We start from the raw sequence: 24,846 nt of genomic DNA on the forward strand, positions 1-24,846 counted from the left end.
ATAGAATCATTTTATTTTAAAGGGATTCCTATTTTATGACTTAAGAATTAGGGAGTAGATAATAGTCTGATAATCCTGGAAAGAACATTGAATTTAAATTCACCTTAAATAGAACTATTTTAATGTCTATATGTATGTAAATATTTTCTTGAGATGTATTCTGAAGTTATGTTTTCCCAGTAATATTATTTTATAAGAATGACTTAGTTATGGTATAAAAGCCAAGTAATGGACTGGATTTGAGTTCTTATTTGCAATTGTTTTTATGATCTGAGTAGTCATTGGTCATGCTCTATCTTTCTCTTCGAATACAAAGAAATGAAGTATGTGAGCACACGGTGCCTGATGCAAAATACATGGTAACTTTATTTCCTTCCTCCTTTCTTATTTTAGTGTTTCTGAAGTATATCGATTTACATTTTGTTTCCGGGGGAAGATATTAATATACATTGCCTAAACCAGAAATCTGGATGTCATCCTTGACTCTTCTCTTTCCATATCCAATCAATCAGTCACTAAGTTGTTTCTGTTCTCTCCTAAAGTCTCTGGAATCCGTCCATTTCTTTGTATTCCCCACTGCGACCATCATCTTTCATCTGGGTAACTCAATAGATGCCTAACTCATCTCCTCGCCTTCAGTCTTAACCCATATTCAAAACTGTATGTCATGTCACTTCCTGCTTCACTCTTCGTTGCCTTTAAGATTGTTGTTAGCCCCTTACCTTGGCTTAAATCATCCCTCCATGATCTGTTTCCAGCTTATCTCTTCATATTGTTCCCTTCCCACTTTTCCTGTAGCCCCCTTGCTTTTGCTACTGCCTATACTCTTCGGTCTGCTCCACTCTACACATTGGCTATTTACTGAGCTCAAATTCTTTTGCTGTACCAAACTGTCTTGGCTTGGGGTCTTTGTGCTCACTGTTCCCTCGGCCCATACCACCTCTTCCTCCCTCTGCCTTTGACTTAAGCAACTCTATTTATCTGTCAATTCTCAGCTTAACCATTACTTCTTGTAGGCAGCCTTACCAGAACCTTTGTTGGTTTCCCTTCCAGCATTCTCATAGTACATGGTACTTCTCTTTTCCTAGTGCTTATTGCACTTTGTAGTAATTGCCTATTAATTTATCTGTATCCGCCACTATTGAGTAAGTTTCATGAGGGGAGGGACTTAATTTGTTAACCTAGCATATGCCTGGCATTCAATAAATATATTTGAATGAGTGAAAACATTTTTATAAATATCTATAGAGATGTGTATTGTAGGTTAAGACTAGTTTATATTATTATTTTTATAAGATAGACTGTGAAATTAAGATAACTTATTTACTGTACAATAGGCTTTGGGCTCTGTCTGAGCAATTCTTGTTTCTTTATTGTGCAGATATTAAGAATGCCCGAGAAGGGACGAGGAGTCCGAGAACAGCTCATGAAATCAGTCTAAAAAGAAGCTATGAATCAGTGGAAGGAAATATAAAGCAAGGGTTGTCAATGAGGGAGTCTCCTGTATCAGCACCATTAGAGGGTAAAATGTTTCTAGAACATTATTTAGATACATTTAATTTTGTATAGTAAATTCGCATTGTTGAGTTAGGTTGTATTCAGTCTCTGTTGTTTCTACCTGAAATCTATATTTATATTAATATATAAATGAAACGTATGAATATAATGTATCAATGTATTATTGATATATAATGTTTAAAAATATATAATATATAATTAATATAAAAGATTAATGTAAGTTTAAATTTATATTCCTATCTATATATAAATCAAGTGGTACATGACAGTGGAGAGAAATAAAAATTAAACATAAATGGTCATGTTATAGGTAACTATTAGAATGCTCGTATAATTTGTATATTTTTCTTGTTTTAAGTGAGTTTACAAATGTAAAATTCATTATGATAACTTTGTTTTTATTGTGAAGTAGATCAAGTGATGTAATAGATAAAGCAAAGGCATGTGTATGAATCCCAGCTTCATCCTTTCCTAGGAATTTCTCTGTGCCTGTTTCTTCTGTAAATTAAGGATTGTATCTACCATTGCGTGAGGATTGGAGACAAGTGTCCATCTTTCTGCTGATCGTGCATTCAGTTAATGATAGTTTTGTTTTGTTATGACTCACTGTTTAAATATTAACTTGCCTCAACTGTTTAATTTTAATCTAGATGAAAGACTAAAAACAGGGTAGGACTCCTCAATCTTGGAAGTCCAATGTAATTTTGTAAGAGCTGGATTTTCTCTGTATTAAAAAAAAAGTCTCACTTCACTTTAGGGTAAATCTGTATGGTGTTATTTCCAATTCTTGATGCAGATTTATTGGCAGTATAACTTAAGAGGTTGTTTACAGCTCTTTCGTTTTTATTTGCATGTTTCATTTAATATATTTTACCTATTTTTGAGGTATCCATCTTTCACGTTTTCCCTTTCTCAGAGATATATTTTGAGGCTAAACAGTGATTTCCAGTCCCTCTGTATTTTCTCTCACCTTGGTAAAGAAGCATTGGGACCTTAGATTGAGCTTTGAGAGTGTCTTTCTTTTCTTTTTGACCTATAATAGATGTCTTCTGTGGCCATTTTCTGTTTAGGAAAAGGTTTAAAAAGGAACGAGTGCTGTCATGTTGGGTACTTCCAACTTTTATTTTTTCCATGATATTCTTCTGAATAGTTCACAAATCTAAAATATCCTTTTTTCTACAGAGCATTTATCAAAAATATTTATACTTAAGGACAGCATAAAGTACATGTGAATTGATAGACACGTTATGTTTAATACTTGAATTGCTTTCTTGTTTTGAAAGGGCTGATATGCCGAGCATTACCCAGGGGGAGCCCTCATTCTGACCTCAAAGAAAGGACTGTGCTTTCTGGTTCCATAATGCAGGGTAAACGTTTTGCTCATTTTGGCTTTTATTCATGACTGCCTCACTGGCAAAATAGTTTGACATTAATTTGCAGTGCATGAAACCTGCTTTTCAAGATATTTTCCCTTTTGAAATATTAGATATTTCAGTCTTGATTATAGCTTTTCTGTCTCTGAGCTACATAGTCCTATTTGAAGATGATAGTTGGCCTGATCTTTGAATATAGAGACACCTTCATTATGTAAGAATCACTCTCTGATTGTGATAAATGATGTATTAAATCTTGAACAACCCTAAAAAAGTAATGATTGATGAATATTTATTTAAGGATCTGTTGTAAACAGAAAATTGATTAGAAACTGCAAGATGGCAAGGCATTGATTTTTTAAAATTGTGGTAAAATATATGTAGCAAAATTTACCATTTTAACAATTTTTAAGCATACGGTTCAGTGCCATTGTTATGCAACCATCAGAATTATTTTAATAAGTATATTCTTGAATTCTTTTTTGAAGGCACACCAAGAGCAACAACTGAAAGCTTTGAAGACGGCCTTAAATATCCCAAACAGATTAAAAGGGAGAGTCCTCCCATACGAGCATTTGAAGGTGCCATTACCAAAGGAAAACCATATGATGGCATTACTACCATCAAAGAAATGGGGCGTTCCATTCATGAGATTCCACGGCAAGATATTTTAACTCAGGAAAGCCGAAAAACTCCAGAAGTGGTCCAGAGCACAAGGCCAATAATTGAGGGTTCCATCTCCCAGGTAACTAGATTGTGGTTCTTTTTGTCAGCCATTCCACTTTGGGCTGTGATATTTATGGAGCATTTTACAAAGTGCAACTTAATTATAAGTAGTTCTTACGATGTCAGACCTCTTGGAAGTAAACATGAAAATTTTATATGTGCTTTATTGTTAGTTTTTCTTGTGTCTGTAGTATGGGGTGTATGGTGTGGGAAAGTATGCAACTCAGGGTCTGTGGACTTGTGATTGAGACATCCACACAGACAGTAAAGACTACTACAGCAAACTATAATTGCCATGAGCTAAACATAGACCTGAGATAGAAAAATATTCAGATGCCTTGGGCTACTGTAATGTTTGTTTCTTTCCCTTTAGGGTACACCAATAAAGTTTGACAGCAACTCAGGTCAATCTGCCATCAAACACAATGTCAAATCCTTAATCACGGGGCCTAGCAAACTACCCCGTGGAATGCCTCCACTGGAAATCGTGCCAGAGAACATAAAAGTGGTAGAACGGGGAAAATATGAGGATGTGAAAGCAGGCGAGCCAGTGCGTTCCCGGCATACATCAGTGGTAAGCTCTGGCCCCTCCGTTCTTAGGTCAACACTTCATGATGCTCCCAAAGCACAGCTGAGCCCAGGGATTTATGATGACACTAGTGCACGGCGGACACCTGTGAGTTATCAAAACACCATGTCCAGAGGCTCACCCATGATGAACAGAACTTCTGATGGTATGTTACTCTTGTATCCTTGTCTGATCGTTTTTATTGTGCTTTTTCACCTCTGGCAAATAGTAAATGTTTTTTTTTAAAGAAACTCTTTTTTTAATCTTTTTTCCTTTTTTGAAGAAGATTGGCCCTGAGCTAACATCTGTTGCCAATCTTCCTTCTTTTTTCCTTTTTTCTCCCCAAAGGCCCAGTAGATAGTTGTATGTCATAGTTCTACATCCTTCTAGTTGCTCTGTGTGGGATGCCGCCTCAGCATGGCTTGATGAGTGGTGAGTAGGTCCGTGCCCAGGATCCAAACCAGCAAACCCCGGGCTGCCAAAGTGGAATGCGCAAACTTAACCACTGCGTCACTGGGCCAGCCCCGATAGTAAATGTTGAATTGTTAGCTTTAGATTGTCACAAGACATGTAGGTTGTGCTTGATACTACGGCTATGGAAGGCTACCACATTAAAAGTACAGGCATACCTCGTTTTATTGTGCTATGCTTTATTGTGCTTCACAGATATTGCATTTTTTACAAGACCCTCCACCAGCAAAAACATTATGACTCACTGAAGGCTCAGATGTTGGTTAGCATTTTTTAGCAAAAAAGCTTTTTAATTAAGGTATATACATTGTTTTTTTAGACATAATGCTATTGCACAATTAATAGACTACATATAGGCTTTTTTATGCATTGGGAAACCAAGAAATTCTTGTGACTCACTTCATTGCAGGGGTCTGGACCTAAACCTGCAATATCTCTGAGGAATGCCTGTAGGCATAATTGTAGGTAACATACCTAATATTTTAATCAAGTGTGGAGTATGGTGGAGTCCAGAAATGCTCTAGAATAAGTATATTTTTAGAGTGTATATTTATCACCTAATTCTATATGGTGTTTGAAAGTCAGTTTTGACAGCTGTTTCTTCAGCAGCAGCCTGTTGTGGTAGTTGAAAATTTAGGCTCTGAAGCAAGACTGCTTAGGCTTGAATTAAGGTTTTTCCTACTGCATGAACTTGGCCAAGTTACTTAACTTTTCTGTGCCTTAGTTTCCTCATCCCTAAAATGGTCATGTAATATTAAGACCTACCTCACTCGACTGTTGGGAAGATAAAATGAGGTAATATATTTAAAGGACTATAAAAGAAACGAATAGTGCCTAGTATTATGAAGGACTCAATAAATGTGAACTATTACTGTTGTCGTTATCATCATAACCCCACACCTTCTTGGGGTTTACACTGCTGGCAGGTACATCAGTGAGGTAAGAGGCATTGATTTTTACCAGGTTGTCCCTGAAACAGTCTAAGGCCCTTAAAAGTGTATCCACTTATCATTTAAAATTTCATTACAGTATATATTTGTTGAGGGCTCATGTCTACAAGGTCCTGGGCACAACAAGAGTTGTAAAGGTGAAGAGTGTGTTAGGCAGTGGGAGAGGAGTAGCACAGAGAGAGGAGAAAAGGGAAGTGCCTGCTTATTGGATAGGGTGGTGAGTTGAGACCTTTGGCTCTAGTTTTGAAGAATTGCCCTGTGGAGCAAAAAGGCACTCCATATTTGAGCAGGTTGGGTCTTGGAGGGGAATGTAATAAACCAGCATGATTTCTTGGTTTTGACAGTCAAATTTGTATGATCATGGCAAAGTAGATATTATAAAAATGTTAATAATTAGATGGTGGTAATGGTTGCACAACATTGTAAGTGTATTAGTGCTACTGAATTGTACCCTTTAAAATGACTAAAATGGTGAATTTTATATTCTGTTTTACCACAATTATTAAAACAATTGAGGGTGATGGCCAATAAGTGTTTGGATATGATAGGCATTGGTGGGATAATCTAACCTTTCTGAATAACGTGGTTTAGAAAAGAAGAGGCTGGAGTAGGGAGGAGATTGATGTTGGTGAGGTAATGAGAAAGTGTTTGTGAAGTACAGAGCAAGGAAAAATAGTATAGCTTAATGACTGATGGGCAGCAAGGAGGCTGGGTAATATAGGCGCAAAGAGAGGAAGTTGAGATTTGGTATGTGTGGGATCAAAAGAATTTAGAATGTTCAAGTCATAAGGAAAAATCATTTATAATGGCATTTAAAGAGGAGTGTTGAACTTCATTTTTAATCTTAGCATTAGGTGGTAAAATGCTGGTGCTGTGATCCGAAAGGTGGTAATCTCCAAATCTCAAAAATTTCTCCTAGTTCTTCACTGTGGCATATTTTGCAAGATTGAATGTTAAATGTTTAGTGGAAAGAGAAGATCAAAATATTGTATGAATATAGTCTGTATTTGAGTGGTTGAGAAATGGATAAATATGATCATATTAAGCAAGTTTTCTTAAGAATTTGTGGTGTTGGCTCTTTTTTTTCCAGTTACAGTTACTTCTAGCAAGTCTACCAATCATGAAAGAAAATCGACACTGACCCCTACCCAGAGGGAAAGCATACCAGCGAAGTCCCCAGTACCTGGGGTGGACCCTGTAGTAAGCCACAGCCCTTTTGATCCCCATCATAGGGGCAGCACCACAGGAGAGGTTTATCGGAGCCATCTTCCCACGCATTTGGATCCAGCCATGCCGTTTCACAGGGCTCTGGATCCTGGTAAGCACAGTGTGTATTGATAATTTATGGCAAAGAAATAATATGCCTGTATGACTTTTTAAACTTTCTATTTATTAAAGTACAATATGCACACATCATTAGTATACAGCTCAGTGAATTTTCACAAACTGTACACCCCCATGTTACCAGCACCCAAATCAAGAAACAAAATATTACCAGCACCTGTTAAAGAATTAAAAATAATAGGTATATGAAAAACCCTCTAATCGGTTGGCATTTGGTTAAGCTGATTGAAAAGGTGGGTTAATGTGACAGTTATTTTTAAATGACACAGGCATACCTTAAACATTTTAATTTACAACATAGATATTCATTTGCCAGTGTTCTGATGTAAGGCCAAGGTCCACTGAGTAAACCTCACCATTGTCTTTCTTATGTAAATGATACATTTCCAGCTTTGGTTTTTTAAGTGAAGCTAGAATTTTAAATCACTTCAAAGCAACCTAAATATAGAATCCCTCTAGATTTTTTCCCAGTCTTTTAAAATTGTCTAGCCCATAACTGATTCAACTTCTGTATTGAGACTTTCCAAAAGAGTCAACTTCGATTCCAGAGAAACCACTCTTTTCATTCTTTTCTCATCGATTTACTGATTATTTCTTTAAGTTACATAATTATAGTAGCAAGGATAGCTGGAAGGAACTTTTGAACAGACTCCACTGACAGTGGATAAACATAGTTCTAGTAGGTGCAGAAGTGAGTAGGTTTTCTAGAGAGCAGTCTTCACTGGCACAGTGATGCTGCCTGCCAGGGGCACAGGGCAGCTTGCTCTACAAAGGGAAAGGAGTCCCGTCAGCAGGTTGGTGGAGAGTCTCTGCTGGGTGTCTTGACCCCCTTCTGTGCCGGCTCCACCCTGTCCTCCAGGGTCCCGGTCCCTGCTCCTCTTGCCTGCTGAGCCTCACTCAATAAATGTGTTTTCTGCTCATACCCCTGTATCCTAAATTGCTTGCTCATTATATCCTTCAAGTTGAAACTGGGACACAGAGCACTTGTTTCAGCTTGGTCCTTAGGGAAGCGATTTTCTTTACCAGTATTTTCTTTACAAATACTAAGATTTCTAAGGGTTATTTACATTTCACAGTAGCAAGTAGCCTGTAGAAAATATTTTATCTGAAAGCTGTATCAATGCCATCAAATTGTTTGACAACATTAAGTTTTAGAGGAGCCCACACCTAGTTCTTCAAGGACTGTTTCCCAAAACTGAGGCACAAGTTCCCACAGAGTCAGCTGACAGACTTACCTGGCTGGGAGTTCTAGAGGAAGATGACGCAGACATTCCAGAAAACTTACCATTTGTTTTTCTAGGGAGAACATATGTATATATATAATAGTACACTCAAGTTCTCAGACAAAATTGAATGTTTGTACTTTCATTTAGTGTTTATCATAGTCCTTTATTTTATAGCAGTTTCCTTTGCTTGTCAGTTTGGAGCTTGAGCTGGATTATAAATGTTTTGAGGATAGAGACATTATCTTCTGCTTTTTACTATACCTACCCCTTCCTAACATCTTGTGTCATGCTCTAGGGTTGCCAAACTACCAGGGCCAAATTTTGTTGCTACCTGTTTGTGTAAATAAAGTTTTATTAGGACACAGCCACGCCCATTTGTTTATATTTTGTCTGTCTGCTTTCATGCTACAGTAGCAGAGTTGAGTAGGGGTGTCTGAGACCATGTGGTCTACGCAGCCTAAAAATTTATTGTCTGGCCCTTTACAGCAAAAGTTTGCTAGTCTCTGCTCTAAACACATGCACTGATTAAATGCTCCTAGACTAATCTTTTTCACTGCCAGGAAAGTAAAGTTACTATTTGTCACAAAGTGTTTTCACATATATTTCCATTTGGTTGTATTGGATGATCAGTACTACAAAAATAGTTTTATTTTCAAACACAGCTCTTGGAGACTTCAGGTAAAAATATAATGAAGTTACATAGCAACAATTGAAAATGAAACTACTTGAAAATTTTTTTAGCTACTGTTCTACTGGTAAAAAAGTTAATACTCATATTTTGTCTAGTTTCTCCTTTCCCTTTTCCATTACATTTGACGTTAGAATGTATATTTCATATTGCTGATATATCAAGGTATGGAATGAATCCACCTTAATCCCTGTAGTGCCCCTGGCCCCACACTAAATAAAAATTGCATGTGCAATTAGCTCAACAGATGGTTTTTTCTTACTTTTCCTGTGAGTGATGTTTAGCAAATGAATTTCATCCATACTAAGCTAAATGCCTTTCTCTCATTCTCTCAATCAGCAGCTGCTGCCTACCTGTTTCAGAGACAGCTTTCACCAACTCCAGGTTACCCAAGTCAGTATCAGCTTTATGCAATGGAGAACACAAGACAGACAATCCTAAATGACTACATTACCTCACAGCAGATGCAAGTGAACTTGCGCCCCGATGTGGCCAGAGGACTCTCTCCACGAGAGCAGCAGTTGGGTCTCCCGTACCCAGCAACAAGGGGTGTGTGTCTTTGCAGTTCAGATTTCATGTAATTTATTGTATGTACCCAGGGTTTCCTAGTACTCAATAAGTATTTGTTGAATGAATGATGGAAGGAAAGAAAAGAAAGCCATATCCTTTAGCCCTTGAAGGCAAACAAAGTAATGTATTGAGATGGGGTGTTTTGGTGAACACCGAACTAACTAACTAAATCAGTATGCTAGGTATTTGAAATCGTTTTACCACTTTGCTGTCTCTCTTTAATCTATCCATGCTTTCAGGTTACTGGTATGGGGCACAGTATTTCCCATCCTTCTCTAGATTTAAAGAAAGTCTTACAAAGTAATATGATCTTAAACATTTTTATTTATACTGTATACAAAGTATCATTGGGTTATAGAGAGAAAAAGTAAAAGAGCCCTGTATAGTTCCTTATCTTTCGAGTAACATAAACTTAACATAATTTTATTGTATTTGTCTTTTGAGCAGGAATCATTGACCTGACCAATATGCCTCCAGCAATTTTAGTGCCTCATCCAGGGGGAACAAGTACTCCTCCCATGGACAGAATCACTTATATTCCTGGTACACAGATTACTTTCCCTCCCCGGCCATACAACTCTGCTTCTGTGTCTCCAGGTAAGAATCTACAGTTACACACCTCTCTGATATGACCAGCGTGCTCAAGTGTTTACAGCATAGCCTTTGAAGGTATTTTGGGCACTTCTTTCCCATTTGGTCTGCTCTTCTTCATTTAATATTTAGTAATAGTTCCTATATGCCATCTGTCACTGGTCTAGAAATACCCTAAAAGCTTGTGTTATGTTCCAGTTGTCATCCAAGACTCTTAATAAAATAAACTTTCTACATCTCAAATTTGGAGCTTTTTGAAAAATTTTCAGTCACTTAAGATAAATCTAAAAATTGTTTGATGTACCTGACCAGTTGATAGTTTTGTCTTCAAGTTGCAGATTTATGTGTTTACAGGACATTCAACACACCTTGCAGCAGCTGCAAGTGCTGAAAGAGAACGTGAACGGGAGCGAGAGAAGGAGCGGGAGCGGATTGCTGCTGCTTCCTCAGACCTCTACCTTCGGCCGGGTGAGTGGAATGGCTTTGTTCATTCTGTAGACATTTCTTGGTAATCTAGTATGATGGGGCATTGTGCTTACTGTTGTGGGGGATGACAAGGTGATCTTACAAACAAGAATTATAAGACAGAAAGTAATTACATGCCTTAAGTGAAGTACAGGTTAAAGTGCTATAGAAGTTGAAATGGTGCAGAGACACATTTTAAACAGGAACGTGAAGTTTTCGTGATGAAGTTGCCATTTTGATTTGGCCCCAGTGGTTGGCTACAGCTGGGCTTGAAGATGCTGCTGGGTACAGAGGTCATTAAAGCTGAAAGCACCCCAAGGAAAGGCTCCTAGACATGGAGACATGTGTGTTGTTATGCTGGAGTTTAAAGGAAGAACGGAGGGCCGGCCCCGTGGCTTAGCGGTTAAGTGAGTGCGCTCGGCTGCTGGCAGCCTGGGTTCGGATCCTGGGCGCGCACTGACGCACTGCTTCTCCGGCCATGCTGAGGCCGCGTCCCACATACAGCAACTAGAAGGACGTGCAGCTATGACATACAACTATCTACTGGGGCTTTGGGGGAAAAAAATAAATAAATAAAATTATAAAGGAAGAACGGAAAATATGGTTAGAAGGTTGTGTGACATTTTGAATTACAAGTGAAGTGCTGCCGTTCAGTGCAGGAGGCAAGTGACATGATCAGAGGGGCATTTGCACAAGAGTGGCATGAGATGGATTAGAACCCTGAAGATGGGCATGGCGTGGTGCCAGGAGGACAGTAAGACTGTGTCAATAGTTGATATGTGTTGTAATGACTGCCTGAGATACGCTGACACTGGGAATGGCCAGAAGAGAACTCTTGGAAGAATATTGTTAAGGTGAATCCAAAGGACTTGACAATAACTGGATTTGGGGAGTGAGAAGAGACAAGAAACAAGATTGGTCTGCAGCTACGATAGAGCAGGATTAGTGAAAGCAAAGAGATAATGATTTTTATTTTGGACGTATTTAATCTGACATGTCTTTGGAACATTTGTTCTTATCCATGGCATACTTGTCTTTTCATATTCTGCTTCTGTCAGTGAAATCAAACCATTTACCATGTCCATATTGTCAGATATACAGGTCTGGCACTTAGAAGAAAAGACAGAGCTTGGAGATGGTGACTTAGGAGTCATCTGTAAGAGTTGAAACTCTGGCTTGAATGAGATTTCCAAGGGACAAGTGTGTGAAGAGAGGAGTAGGTCAATCCTTAGATGTTACTCGGAGGGATGGAATAGATGGAGGCAAAGGGAACCAGAGACATGGTCAGAGAGGTAGGTGCAGAACCGAAGGGCCTGGTGTGAGGAGGTTGTCACATTGAGATGGTCATGGGAGACAAACAGAAAAGGAGCCAAAAGCTAGTCATCATATTTGACCTAGAAATATCATTCGTGAGGATTTCTCTTAAACAATTCAATGGTTGCAAAGCTTGAAGACATTTAGATGTAACCTATTTTCTGTATATAATAAAAAAATTGATGTGTCTGACCATAGGAAATGCTTTAAGAATTGTGAGGTAGCACCACAATACTGATTATGTGTCGACTGTATAAAACCATGGAAATTGATTTAATTAAAGAAAGCTGAGTGCAAATGATACATAACTTTGGTAGGAACTATATTTTAAAAATGCTTGTGATCCCATTGATGAATAACATGCAGATTTAAGACAATAAAATACCATTTTTCTCCATCAGACATTTAAACGGTTGATAAATATTCTGTGTTTAAGTGTCTGAAGAAACTCTGCCTCATACATTGTCAGTGGCAGTGTAAAATAGGGATAACCTGTTGGAGATATAAGAATTTAAATAGCAATTTCACTTCTAGGAATATCCCCTAGAGAAATACTCATATAAGCTGATGTATGGTCAGAAGGGAGAGAACTTCTGAAAAGGCTGCCCTAGGTGGAACCTGCTGTGAGAATAGGGGTGTATGCTAAAATTGCTAGCTCTGATGAGGGCAAGAACAAGTTAGAAAGTCCAAGTCAGGACACAGAACGAGAAGAGTTAGAGAAGAAAGTGATTACAGAGGGAATGTGAGAATTTGAGATCTTCTGAGTGAAGTAGTTCTGACCAAGTCCAAGTTGTGGCTTTGTTATGGGAGAGCTAAGGTTAAATTAACAAAAATTTCTCAAACATTGAAGAAGTGTAGTTAGTGGAGCTGAGCTTTTGGGGAGGGCGGTGAGAAGGATTTCCCATCAGAGAGCTTGCTGAGGGAAACAGTTCCCGGTGGAGGGCAGTAAAGGAGTGGAGCAGGAAGAACTGGTTGAATGAAACGGCCTCAAGCCCTAGTGTAGTAGGAGTATGTTATTTTCATTACGCTACTTAGCAAGTTGTACCGAATTTGGTTTTGGAAATGATAAACACACCAGAGTTTGAGGAAAAGTCTGAGAGACGAACTTTATCTGATTTGTATTAGTACTTCATTTTTGACCTTTTTGTTTCTCGCTGGAATCAAGGTAGAAACTTGTCACCAAAATGGAAATGATAGTAAATATAGCTGATGTTTTCAGTATGGTTTTCTTGCATCTTTATTGAGCAACTCTTAAGAACATATTCCTAGAAAGGCCAGAACGTGGGATATCAAGGTTCTTAACAGTCCCTAAATGTTGCTTTCTCTAGCTGCTTCCTTATGGCTTGTCTTTCTTTCTTTTTTTTTTGGTCCCCACAGGCTCAGAACAGCCCGGCCGACCTGGCAGTCATGGATATGTTCGCTCGCCGTCCCCTTCAGTCAGAGCTCAGGAGACCATGTTGCAGCAAAGACCCAGCGTTTTCCAGGGAACCAATGGAACCAGTGTAATCACACCTTTGGATCCAAGCGCTCAGCTACGAATCATGTAAGTCTGTTGTATACGTTTTGACAAAAAATCCCAGCCTCTTGCATACACACATTTTAATTTGTGACTGCAATAGTTTTAGTAATGATTTTCTACCTGCTCAGCATTTTTTGTTGTTGTTGCAGTTTATCCTTCTGTCTCCCCACCACACCCCCCAGTAAAGAGTCTTTCCTTCACAGAGTTGTGGTTTGGTTTTATTTACAGGCCACTGCCTGCTGGGGGCCCTTCTATAAGCCAAGGCCTGCCAGCCTCCCGTTACAACACTGCTGCGGATGCCCTGGCTGCTCTTGTGGATGCCGCAGCTTCTGCCCCCCAGATGGATGTTTCCAAAACAAAAGAGAGTAAGCATGAAGCTGCCAGGTTAGAAGAAAATTTGAGAAGCAGGTCAGCAGCAGTTAGTGAACAGCAGCAGCTAGAGCAGAAAACCCTGGAGGTGGAGAAGAGATCTGTTCAGTGTCTGTACACTTCTTCAGCCTTTCCAAGTGGCAAGCCCCAGCCTCATTCTTCAGTAGTTTATTCTGAGGCTGGGAAAGATAAAGGGCCTCCTCCAAAATCCAGATATGAGGAAGAGCTAAGGACCCGAGGGAAGACTACCATTACTGCAGCTAACTTCATAGACGTGATCATCACCCGGCAAATTGCCTCGGACAAGGATGCAAGGGAACGTGGCTCTCAAAGTTCAGACTCTTCTAGTAGCTGTATGTATCTCAATCTGAGTTTTGCAATATGATATCTAAGTAAAGAATTACTTTATTCTTTAGGTAAAGCAGAACAATTTTGTATAAAGAAAATCCTAATCTTCATAGTAAATGTAATAGAAAGGTTTTGTGGGTTGGTAGTGCAAAAATGTCTCTTCTACTATTTTTATGATTATTTAAATATCAGAGTTTCTTAAGTATACCTATTAAGGTATTTTCCATGAGAAAACCATGCTCTTTATAGACTTAAAGTTGGAAAGTTGGTAGAGGGCAGAGCTTATTAACATTTTCAGGTGTCTGAAAGGTGACAGATGTATCATCAAGCTCTGGGCTACTGAAACCTAGTTTTTCAAGAAGCTTTTTCTAGGATGTGGTTCAGTATTTAGGCCAACACCCCAAAGCCTCTTAATGTCCTTTTTTCTAAAATACAAATTTTTTAAAAGTGAGACCACCTTATTTCTTAGTAATTGGTATTTACATTGCACCTTTCTTGCAAGTTGGATTTTGATCAAGTCTGCTTAGTCACTTGGAGGTTTACCCTGTAAGTCTGTAAGAATTCACAAATCTACAGTAAAATGCTAGAAAAGTTACTTTATTTTTAACTATTGCCTAAATTCTGTATAGAATTCCTGAAGGAATAAGCAGGTATTTAAACAAGTATCTGCTAATACTTGAAGTAATTTAACCAACCTCTCTGTTATTTCCATTAATGAAATTGAGTCGAGTTGGAGATAATGAAAAAATTATATCTTGTGGAGTGGCATGCAATGTGCAGTTCTTTTTTGGTCAATATCTATCCCATTGCTGAGGTTTTTATAGAGAAAGGGGCAGCTTGGTAGTCAGTTATATAGACAAAAGATTTTCTTTAGCCTGGGATTATGAAAATCTGCAAAATAGGTATGATACATGCAGAAAATTGGTAGCAAGAAGATCTATAGTTATCTGACTAGGCCTTTTGGAGGGAAGTCACCAGCACACTTGGTGATCCAGCATGTGGCTTAGTGGATGCTATAGCAGAGTTCCCTAATTGCTGGATAACAATTCTCAGTTGGCGTCAAAACCAAACCTTGCTCTAGGAGTTTGACTTTCAGAAGGTCTGAAAATAGAAAGTCTGGTTTCTTTTCTGAGTGTTCCTGTTTCTGAGTGTGGTTGTGTTCTTTTATCACTGGGTAAATTACCTGCATGAAGCCCACAGGCTCTTTGTAGTTATTCAGCGTGGTTTTCAGTTTTTCTCTTCAGAGCCTCCCTCCCCCTGAAGGTGAAGCACAGCACCTTCACCTTACCCGGAAGGGTTCATGAGCAGTGTGAACACTGTTTAGCATCAGACTTTCTATTGACTGATATCGGATGTGGTAAGCAGATTTAGGATGTTGGATACATAAAAAGAGATGAGTACCCTTGGATACCAAAGTTGCAAAGTAGTATAAATTACTTTGAATATAGCGATTTATTTTAGTCACCCAAAGATAATTTCCATTGCGCTTATCAGGTTTCTGTTCAGAGCATACTGGAACCCAGGTAACTGGAACTTCCATGACCTGATGTGGGGGTAGGAGGAAAGGGCCATTCAGTTGAGTACTGGAGGAACAGCTGGTGGCCTGATAGTAGAGTTCATTCCCACCTGCTATACCTGTGTCCATGACCCATTGACTGATCACACTCAGGCCTCTAGCAGTTTTCTCACATTCTTCGGTGCAGCCTGTAAATGCAAAGAGCACTGAAGTCAGAAGGTTCCTGAACTGGTGGTTACATCTGCCTCTCGCCCATCCTCAGCTCTGAGGCCATGGCAGGACTGTGAAAAGCTACCTACTGCATAGACCCTCAGTTTTCTTGGGAACTGCATTTTAGAGGGGGCCCTTCTCTAATGTGGGCATCCTCCCTTTCTGCCAACAGAGTGAATTTGCTTCCCTTCGCACATTCCTTACCATTTCTGTTTATTTTCACAATGTAACATGTTGCTAAAAGATTATGTAATTTTTGTCAGTAGTACTCCAGTGATTTGATTCATTATATAGTGTTACTTAATCTGTAGCTTTAAAATCATGATAGCAATGAAGCAGCTTTGTAGCCTCAAAGTTTTTCTAAGAGGTGACTGTCCCACAGAATTGAAATTATTGGAAACAATGAACTGTTGAGAATCTACTCTCTCGTTTAATTTCTTCTGATGAATGTTTCCTGGTGATTTTCTTTTCCAGCTGCCAAAAGAATGTCACAAGTCTGTTCTCTATTCTGCCTCACCTAAAGGTCTTAGAGCTTACAAAATTTCAGAAAATCCTGTACCCTACTGAGATTAGGAACACCAAGGCAGCACTTATGGACCTTTGATACCAGTCTTTTGGGCTTGTCATTTTTTATCATTAACCTGGGGTGCCACTGAACATTTCTGAGAATAAAAAATGAAATATGCAACAAATAGGTTTGAAGAACTTGGACTTTTGAAACTTTTCAGAGGATTAGTTTTAAAAGATTCTTTTCTTTTTTTAAAGTATCTTCTCACCGGTATGAAACACCTAGCGATGCTATTGAGGTGATAAGCCCTGCCAGTTCACCTGCACTGCCCCAGGAGAAACTACAGGCCTATCAACCAGAGGTTGTTAAGGCAAATCAAGCAGAAAGTACGTCTTTTTTAGCCACCAGTTTACATGTTTTCATATTTGCATTTATCCTTTGCTTCTAATTACCTGTCCAGACCATGTTAAAAAATAACTTTTGTTAGTTTTGTTTTGGAGTAATCTTATATGAGCCTGCTTTAGAAACATCTAAAATTGCACTAATGAAAAATGATTTTTAAGCTATTATTGATTATTCTTCTGTTTATATTTTAATGATATAGAAAATAGTTGATATAAATTTTGTTTGCCTACTTACGCTCTCACGTTTTATTCTATACTAGTCCTCTGATATCTGTCAGTGAATAAGTATTTTTTTCTTCAAAATTAAGATATGAATTCTGGTTAGAGATATGTACCACATCCCTTTCACGTGTTCCTCTGAGTTATGTTTAATCTTTGATAATGAGTGAAAGGCGGGGGCATCCCTGGAGTGAGACATCTGTCTGTCCTCTATTAGATGAAGCCACCAGACAGTATGAAGGACCATTACATCACTATCGACCACAGCAGGAATCACCATCTCCACAGCAGCAGCTGCCCCCTTCTTCACCGGCCGAGGGGGTGGGGCAAGTGCCCAGGACCCATCGACTGATCACACTTGCTGATCACATCTGTGTAAGTTTTTCATTAATCTTACTAATTTTTCTTCTTTTGATCATGCAGAAGGCACATTTCACATAGAATCACGATAAAGATGTCTAGATTTTTTATGCTACATATTTTTGCAAGTACTTAATGGGTTTAACCAATTCTTTCTTTTCTCATTCACAGCAAATTATCACACAAGATTTTGCTAGAAATCAAGTTTCCTCGCAGCCTCCCCAGCAGCCTCCCACTTCTACATTCCAAAATTCACCATCTGCTTTGGTGTCTACACCTGTGAGGACTAAAACATCAAATCGTTACAGCCCAGAATCCCAGTCTCAGTCTGTCCACCATCAAAGACCAGGTTCAAGGGTCTCTCCAGAAAATCTTGTGGACAAATCCAGGGGAAGGTATGGCCTTTATTTCAAACCATATGTAAATTTCACAACAGTAAAACAATTTGAATATATCTACAAGATAGGGGATTCATTTCTTACACCTAAAGCTTATCTACCTTCATTCCGTGGAAAGTGTAAATGAGGGTTTTCCCTCTGTATATTATTCTTGAAATGTCCACTGTCGGGGCAACAGGTACTATATCTTTTTAATGTGTATTCAAAAGTTCAATGCTATATTCTGTTTGTGGGTTTGCTAAGACAGTTATAAAGAATGTGTAGTTTGGTAGTAGTATAGGGACACTTGAGTGGGCCTTCAGAATCATAAAAATGTTTTTCTCTCTCAGTGGTTTTTGTTGAGTCAGCAGAAATAGATGTTTAGGAAGCTGGCAGTAAATAATGAAAATGAAGCCAGTAGAGGCACCATGAGGGAAAACACATTTTACCTGTATGGCAGGGCCATCTGGTAAAGAGCTCATTTTCTTACTCAGTGTTCTGTGGCTGCATTGTTAGAAAATTGAGGCAAGGTTTTTGATTCAAGGTGGTAGACTAAGCACTGGTACATGTTAAATTATGGTAAAGCAGTACAGACATTCATAAAATTCATAAAAATGCTGAGAATTTTTATGACTGAGGTTTGTATAAGACTTGGGATATCAGCAGGTCAAAGACTGTGGCAAATATCTAGAAGACACACAGTGGACGGATGAACCAAAGTAGTGGAAGCCATAATTCAGAGAATGATAAAGAAATTTATAGCAGAGGTGATTCTCCAGCCTGCCTACCAACCCCTCAAAGTTAGCAAAGAACATAAAGTAAGAATAATGTATTTAAAAAGCTGAATGGTCTTCATTAAAAAAAAAACTTTATTGTAGAATTTTTCAAAAATAATAGAACAGTATATGTTTCTGCGTATCCATTGCTCAGTTTTGGTAATCAGCATGGGGCCAATTTTGTTTCATTTTTATCCCCACTTGCCCCATCCTCAAACTGGATTCTTTTGAAGCAAATCTCGGACATAATCATTTCAAGAAGCTGGATTATCTTAAAGATAAGACAAAAACACGTTCTCTTAACTGAAAAAAGAAAATAAACTCAGTTACCAAAGGAGAACAGAAAACTGTATACCGGAGTCATGGTCCATTCCAGATGCAAAGTACTACGTGGCAGATTTTGAGCAATTGATGGCATTTATGAAAAGAAAATCCATTTGACTTTTTCACTTGTAATTTCTACATCACTACACCTGTGCATTTGAATGAGGAATTCATTTCTTTCATTGGTTTTATAGTTTAAAATGTTCATACAATCCATAGTGTTGTAAAACACCATTAATTGATTTTTCAATCTATAAGCAAAACACAGAGGAGTTTTTCTGGAGTTCTATATAACAGGATGTAAATGCTGTAAATCACATAAAAATGGCTGAATATGCTATGTAAAGTTAAAAGAGACAAACTAAAGATTAAAATAAAATGGGCAAAAACATACAGAAAATAGTCAAGTTCTTCATCTTTCATGGAAGGGAGTTAATAGATACTGTTTCAAGTTTGATAAATCAAGAAAGGTATAAGATTATTTAGAGTTTTAGAGGTAACCACCAAAGACCTAAAAGAAAAATGGTCAAAAATGACCACTTCTAAGAATTGGATGGGGTTGATTAAAAAAGGAAGTGACAAATTATATATATAATTATAGATATGTACATATATAATTATATATTTATATATTATATATCCATACATATCTATATCTATAAATGTACATATATAATTATATATATATTATATATTATTATATATACATACATAGCTATAATTATTTAAATACATATATATATAACTATAATAGTAATAAAAGCAGATGTTAAAGTCACAGGTGGCTTTTAATATGTATAATCACTAAACCAAAAACTTTTTTTGGTCTAAACAGTGTGTTTATCTCACGTTATCTTTACCAACATGGTATCTAGAGGAAGAACAGTAAATTGCAGAGAACTGCTCAGCCTTAAAATGATATAACTAGAACTTTTCTTGACTCACCTGACAAACTCCTTAGGTTTCAGTTTAGTACTCAAGTCCTTTATCTTCTGACTTAATGGGAAAAGACCTGGTAAATCATGACTCAGAATCAGCAGTAAAACCCTTGAGGGCTCACCAGAGTAGCTGGCCAAGGGTAGGATGGTGGGGTTTGATGCTAAAGAACACCATGTCCTCCCGATGGAGCCTGAGCTGCGGCCTGTCCCATGGTGCTGTTTGTGATGTGACTCCCAATTTGTGATGGGACCCCCAAATGTGCTGGGAACGCGTGGATAAAGCAGCAGTAGCAGACTCTTTTTGGTAACAAGGTATACAGTGAATACCTGAGGCAACTTTTTTTTTTTTGTGAGCAAGACCAGCCCTGAGCTAACATCTGATGCCAGTCCTCCTCTTTTTTGCTGAGGAAGACTGGCCCTTGGCTAACATCTGTGCCCATCTTCCTCCACTTTATATGAGATGCCGCCACAGCATGGCTTAACAACTGGTGCATGGGTGTGCACCCGGGATCCAAACCGGCGGACCCTGGGACGCTGCAGTGGAGCACGCGCACTTAACCGCTTGCACCACCGGGCCGGCCCTGTGAGGCAACTTTTTTTATGATAGAAATTGGCAGCTTTTATTCCTTCTCTTGAATGAAGTAATGAGTTAACCAGTTTCTGTTTAGGATAAGCCATAGGTGAGCCCTCAGAGCACAATCTAATATTTCATATGTTACAATATTAGGCCTGGAAAATCCCCGGAGAGAAGTCATGTCTCTTCAGAGGCCTACGAGCCCATCTCCCCACCCCAGGTTCCAGTTGTGCTTGAGAAACAGGACAGCATGCTGCTACTGTCTCAGAGAGGAGCAGAGCCTGCAGAGCAGAGGTGAGGAGTGAGGTGCACTTGCTAGCTGACAGCTCCCATTTATAAGTGTGTGTGTGTGCACACGTGCGTGCACAGTGCCTTTCGGTTTTTAAGTCAATGCCTTTTTTCTCTTTTGGGTTATGTGTCAGGATCTGACTCTCAGAGGATCATTTAGTCTGTTTTCCTAGTTATCTAATGCTAGTGGATTTTAATGAAAAAATTGTAATATTTAAATAGATTATAGAAGAAAATTGTTCATTATTCTTCTTGAAATTACGTCCTTCTAGATTTTTTTTAAAGACTTTTTGTGTCTGTATGGTCACCCAATGATCCAGGCACCATTTGAATGCTCACCATGTACCAAGCCCTGAGGACTATATATGGAAGGGAAGTAACAGTGAGCACCTGTGCTGAACTGCTGTTACATATTTTTCTTACCAGTTTCTAACCCTGACCCAACTCTAGGCATAATTAGATTTTTATTCCCATTTGGATTACATGCCTGTGATTTGGCATTTGGTCCCCTTCCTCCAGAGTGATTTCTCTAAAACTCATATAGAATCAAGCACTAAGTCATTAGCATGGCCTTAGAGTTCCTCTATGATCAGGTTCATGCTACTCATCTCATTTCCTGCCACTTCACCCGTACGCTTCATTCTCTGTCCACATCACGTTGTTTATTGTTCCCTGAGTTCCTTTCAGTTCATATTCACGTTGTTTTCTTGGTGTGGAACACCCTCCCCTGATGCTCTGAGAGGTGAATACATGATTTGCCCATGGTCACATAAAGTCAGAGGGAGAGTCCAGCTTTAAACCAAGGTCTGTCTCACTCCACACTGTTAGTGCATTTCTTACAATGTGTTGTAAGTTATTTCCTTACTGTATATATTTATAGGCAACCAAATAGATGTTGGTACCTTTCAATGAAATGAGGAAGAAAATCCATTTTTGGAAAGGGAATGATATTAAATTTAATTATACATTACACGTTTTCCCCTAAGTTTGTGATTCTTTTGAGGACAGGGACCATGATTTATTCATTTTTCTACCTATCACCTTATTTATCTTACTTGGCATGTAGTAGGCATTCTCATGTTTGAATGACAAATGAATGAATCCACATGATCAGATTAGGTTATCAATAGCCTTCCATATGTTCTCTGTTATCATCTCTGGCTCTAGCTAGATCCTTGTTGGTCTTGAGGAAACTTCTTCTTTTTTTTTCTTTGGTGAGGAAAATTGGTCCTGAGCTAACATCCCTTGGCCAATCTTCCTCTTTGTGCTGAGGAAGATTAGCCCTGAGCTAACATCCGTGTCCATCTTCCTCTGTTTTTTATATGGGATGCTGCCACAGCATGGCTTGATGAGTGGTATGTAGGTCCACACCTGGGATTTGAACCTGTGAACCCCAGACCACCAAAGCGCACTTAACCACTACGCCACCGGGCCGGCCCCAAAACTTCTTTTTTTTAAATGTGTTAGTATAGGAAGCTGCCAATGAAATATGAAACCCTTTACATGAAACTCAGCTCATCTGGTAGGAGGCTTGAAATAATTCTAACAAATAGACAGTTTTATTTCGATACTGTAGCTATTTTGCTCAAGTCCAATTGTTGATTGCTTAGATGTGAGCTCTTGCTTATCTTATAGGCAAATATGCTATTAGTTTTAATTTCATTTTACTTAAACTTAATTCTGCTTTTAGTTCCCAGTTTATGTGGTAACCATAAATATATCAATGTTTGTGCCGTTCAGCAGACAGCATCATAATAAGCTATTTCTGAGTTTTCCTGTTAATATTCATTTGCTGCTTATTCATTCTTTGTTAAGAATCTCTGTTCTAGATTATCCCCATTCCAGTGCTTATTTTATGGTTTCATCTTTGAGTGTTAACGTATTTGACTATGTCCTCAAATGTGATGTAGTAACTGGCTTATGGTCACATATTGCTCCTTAGGGTTGTAACCACAAACACAAGATTGGGGAGGTACTAGTGTTCCCAAATACTGTATGACTGTTATTATTATTGATACGAAAGTCCCCAAGGTTAGGAGTGTACTCCAATCCTGTATGATGATAACAGACATAACTGTGTTCCTAACAGGAATGATTCCCGCTCACCAGGGAGTATAAGCTACTTGCCTTCATTCTTCACCAAGCTTGAAAACACATCACCCATGGTTAAATCAAAGAAGCAAGAGATTTTTCGTAAGTTGAACTCCTCTGGTGGAGGTGACTCTGATATGGGTAAGTGGGATTTCTTTCATGAACCCCAAATAAAACATACATTAATAATGATATCTCCAATGTTGCCTCTCGTGTAATCCTTGAGTTTGAAGGCTCTTATAGGCATCTATCTAACCACATCTGATCCTAAAGTTCCTTCTCAAATGTCTGCCAGAACATGAAGATTTCCTATTAGTGAGCAAGAACTTGCTACCTCCTAAAGCTGTCCATTTTCTCTTTGGACCAATGCTGAGTCTAGGAACCTTTTTTCTTATGTGGGGCTAGATTACCTCTCATAGTTTTTTACCCACTGGTCTTCATTTTATCCATATTGATAAGCCATTTTCGGCCATCTCTACATGACATCTCTTCAGCTATTTGAAGACAAGTCATGTTCTTTGAGTCTTATCTCTATGAACGTCCCCAGTTTCAGCAGTTTTTCATCATACGGCGTGGTTCTCCCGTCTCAGTTGCTCTCCACTAAAAGCATTTTATTTAGCTTAGCCTTTCAGTAGGTCCTGAGTGGTGTGGTATGATCTGTCCTAAATTCCTCATTATTAAGGGAGTCTAAAGTTGTATTAGGATTTTTTTGGCAACCTATACACGGTTAAGTTATAGTGCACATAGTATCAATATAAATATCAAGGTCTCTTTTGATGTGCTGCTCTTGATCCATCCCTTTCCCTTGCTATACTTTTGTATTACTAGCGCCAAGTACAGGATGAGGCTGTCTGTGCTTGCACCATTCCAACTACTTTTTACCCTGCCAGTGTCTTTCTGGGTCTCAGTTCGGTCATCCAGAATTCATCTGAAAATCTGATAAACTCGCCATCTAAAAATTTAATAACACCAATAATGATGGTAGCAAACAGTTATATATATAGCACTTACTATGCTCTAGTACTTACTGTGCTCTAGGCACATTCTAAGCATGTTTATATATATATAAACTCATTTAATCCTCACAACAACCCTACATGCTACCTATTATAATTATCTCCATTTTGTAGATGAGGAAACAGAGACTCAGAAAGGTTTACTAACTGGTGTGAGTTACATAATTAGTAAGTAACAGGGCTGTGGTTCAAACTTAGGCATTCCAACTCCAGAGTCCATGCTTCTAATGAGGTACTAACTAGATTCTAACAGTTCTGTACTCATAGCATCACTACCAGATTGCTTATCCAATAGGATAAAGCTCTGTGGCATCCAGACCTTTCTTTTGGGTTGATGTGCATGCATTAATCTGAGCCTTGCTCGCATTCTGTTATTCAGTACACTCACACTATCACTCAGTCTTATCCGTCTTTTCCTCAAGTATATCCAGTGATACAGAGAGACTTTGTTGGATGCCCTGCAGAAATCTAGGTATACCACAGTCTGCCATGTTTCTGTGATCTACGATCTACTAGTCTCCTGGCCCTGTCAAAAGAAAGGAAATTGTGGGTTAGGAACTGTAAACTGCCAGGTGTATGTGTGTTTGGATCTGTGACACTTTGTGACTAATAAGGGTTGAACGTCAAAGAGAAAAAAGGATGAGCCCAGTGTCACTTACTGTTTGTGAACTTATCCTAGCTCTTAATTACCAGATTCTTTTTAAGTGGCAACAAATCATCTAAAAGATAAATATTTTAGAATGTTGACCAGAATTGCTATCAGGCTTACAGATATCCTTTCTTCTTCTTCTTCTTTTATTTTTTAATGTCATCATTACATTTTTCTGTCTCCAGTCTTCAGTGGTTTCATCTGTTATTTACACCTCCTCAAATGTCACCAACAAAAATATAGTGCTCTCATTTTCAGATTCTTTCAGAACCCAGAGATGGATCTGTTGGAGCATGGAAACATACAGATTTTAGAGCAGCCAGTTGTTTCACTTTTGTGTGGTTTGCACTCATCCTCTCTAGACTTTGTCTTGCTATTTTAGGGAAAAAAATTCTTGACAGGTAAATGCCACGTATAAATTGAATAAGCCTACTTTATAGTTTTCTTCTTTCATCTAATGTTTTCCATTGTCCTTAGGCAGTAGCTCTCTCATTCACTAAATCAACAATCATTTATTGAGCAGGGTACTATGTTGGGTGCTTTTAGAATGACAGAT

General features: G+C 38.5%; 2 protein-coding genes across 35 annotated transcripts in view; one reads left to right on the forward strand and one right to left on the reverse strand.

The window, feature by feature from the left end:
• Positions 1-24,846, forward strand: part of NCOR1 (nuclear receptor corepressor 1) — a 156,256-nt gene that overhangs the window by 121,811 nt on the left and 9,599 nt on the right. For 23 of the 30 annotated variants that reach the window (XM_087440338.1, XM_087440351.1, XM_087440348.1 and 20 more), the window contains 15 exons: positions 1,382-1,522; positions 2,802-2,885; positions 3,380-3,636; positions 3,991-4,351; positions 6,697-6,924; positions 9,204-9,413; positions 9,882-10,031; positions 10,380-10,493; positions 13,182-13,347; positions 13,552-14,045; positions 16,532-16,660; positions 17,115-17,272; positions 17,429-17,652; positions 20,400-20,540; positions 22,624-22,766. In XM_087440338.1, coding sequence (XP_087296464.1) covers positions 1,382-1,522; positions 2,802-2,885; positions 3,380-3,636; positions 3,991-4,351; positions 6,697-6,924; positions 9,204-9,413; positions 9,882-10,031; positions 10,380-10,493; positions 13,182-13,347; positions 13,552-14,045; positions 16,532-16,660; positions 17,115-17,272; positions 17,429-17,652; positions 20,400-20,540; positions 22,624-22,766 — 3,000 coding nt within the window. The remainder of the gene's footprint in view (positions 1-1,381; positions 1,523-2,801; positions 2,886-3,379; positions 3,637-3,990; positions 4,352-6,696; positions 6,925-9,203; positions 9,414-9,881; positions 10,032-10,379; positions 10,494-13,181; positions 13,348-13,551; positions 14,046-16,531; positions 16,661-17,114; positions 17,273-17,428; positions 17,653-20,399; positions 20,541-22,623; positions 22,767-24,846) is intronic. The other 7 variants (XM_087440357.1, XM_087440365.1, XM_087440358.1 and 4 more) reach the window with 3 other exon arrangements.
• The window catches only part of TTC19 (tetratricopeptide repeat domain 19), a 49,774-nt gene continuing 40,232 nt past the window's right edge, over positions 15,305-24,846 (reverse strand). For 4 of the 5 annotated variants that reach the window (XM_087440370.1, XM_087440367.1, XM_087440373.1 and 1 more), the window contains one exon: positions 15,305-15,744. In XM_087440370.1, coding sequence (XP_087296496.1) covers positions 15,320-15,744 — 425 coding nt within the window. In that variant the 3' untranslated portion in view covers positions 15,305-15,319. The remainder of the gene's footprint in view (positions 15,745-24,846) is intronic. The other variant, XM_087440369.1, reaches the window with a different exon arrangement.

This window comes from Ceratotherium simum, chromosome 16, assembly GCF_057802395.1.
Source record: "Ceratotherium simum simum isolate JZ-2026a chromosome 16, ASM5780239v1, whole genome shotgun sequence".
Taxonomy (NCBI): Eukaryota; Metazoa; Chordata; class Mammalia; order Perissodactyla; family Rhinocerotidae; genus Ceratotherium; species Ceratotherium simum.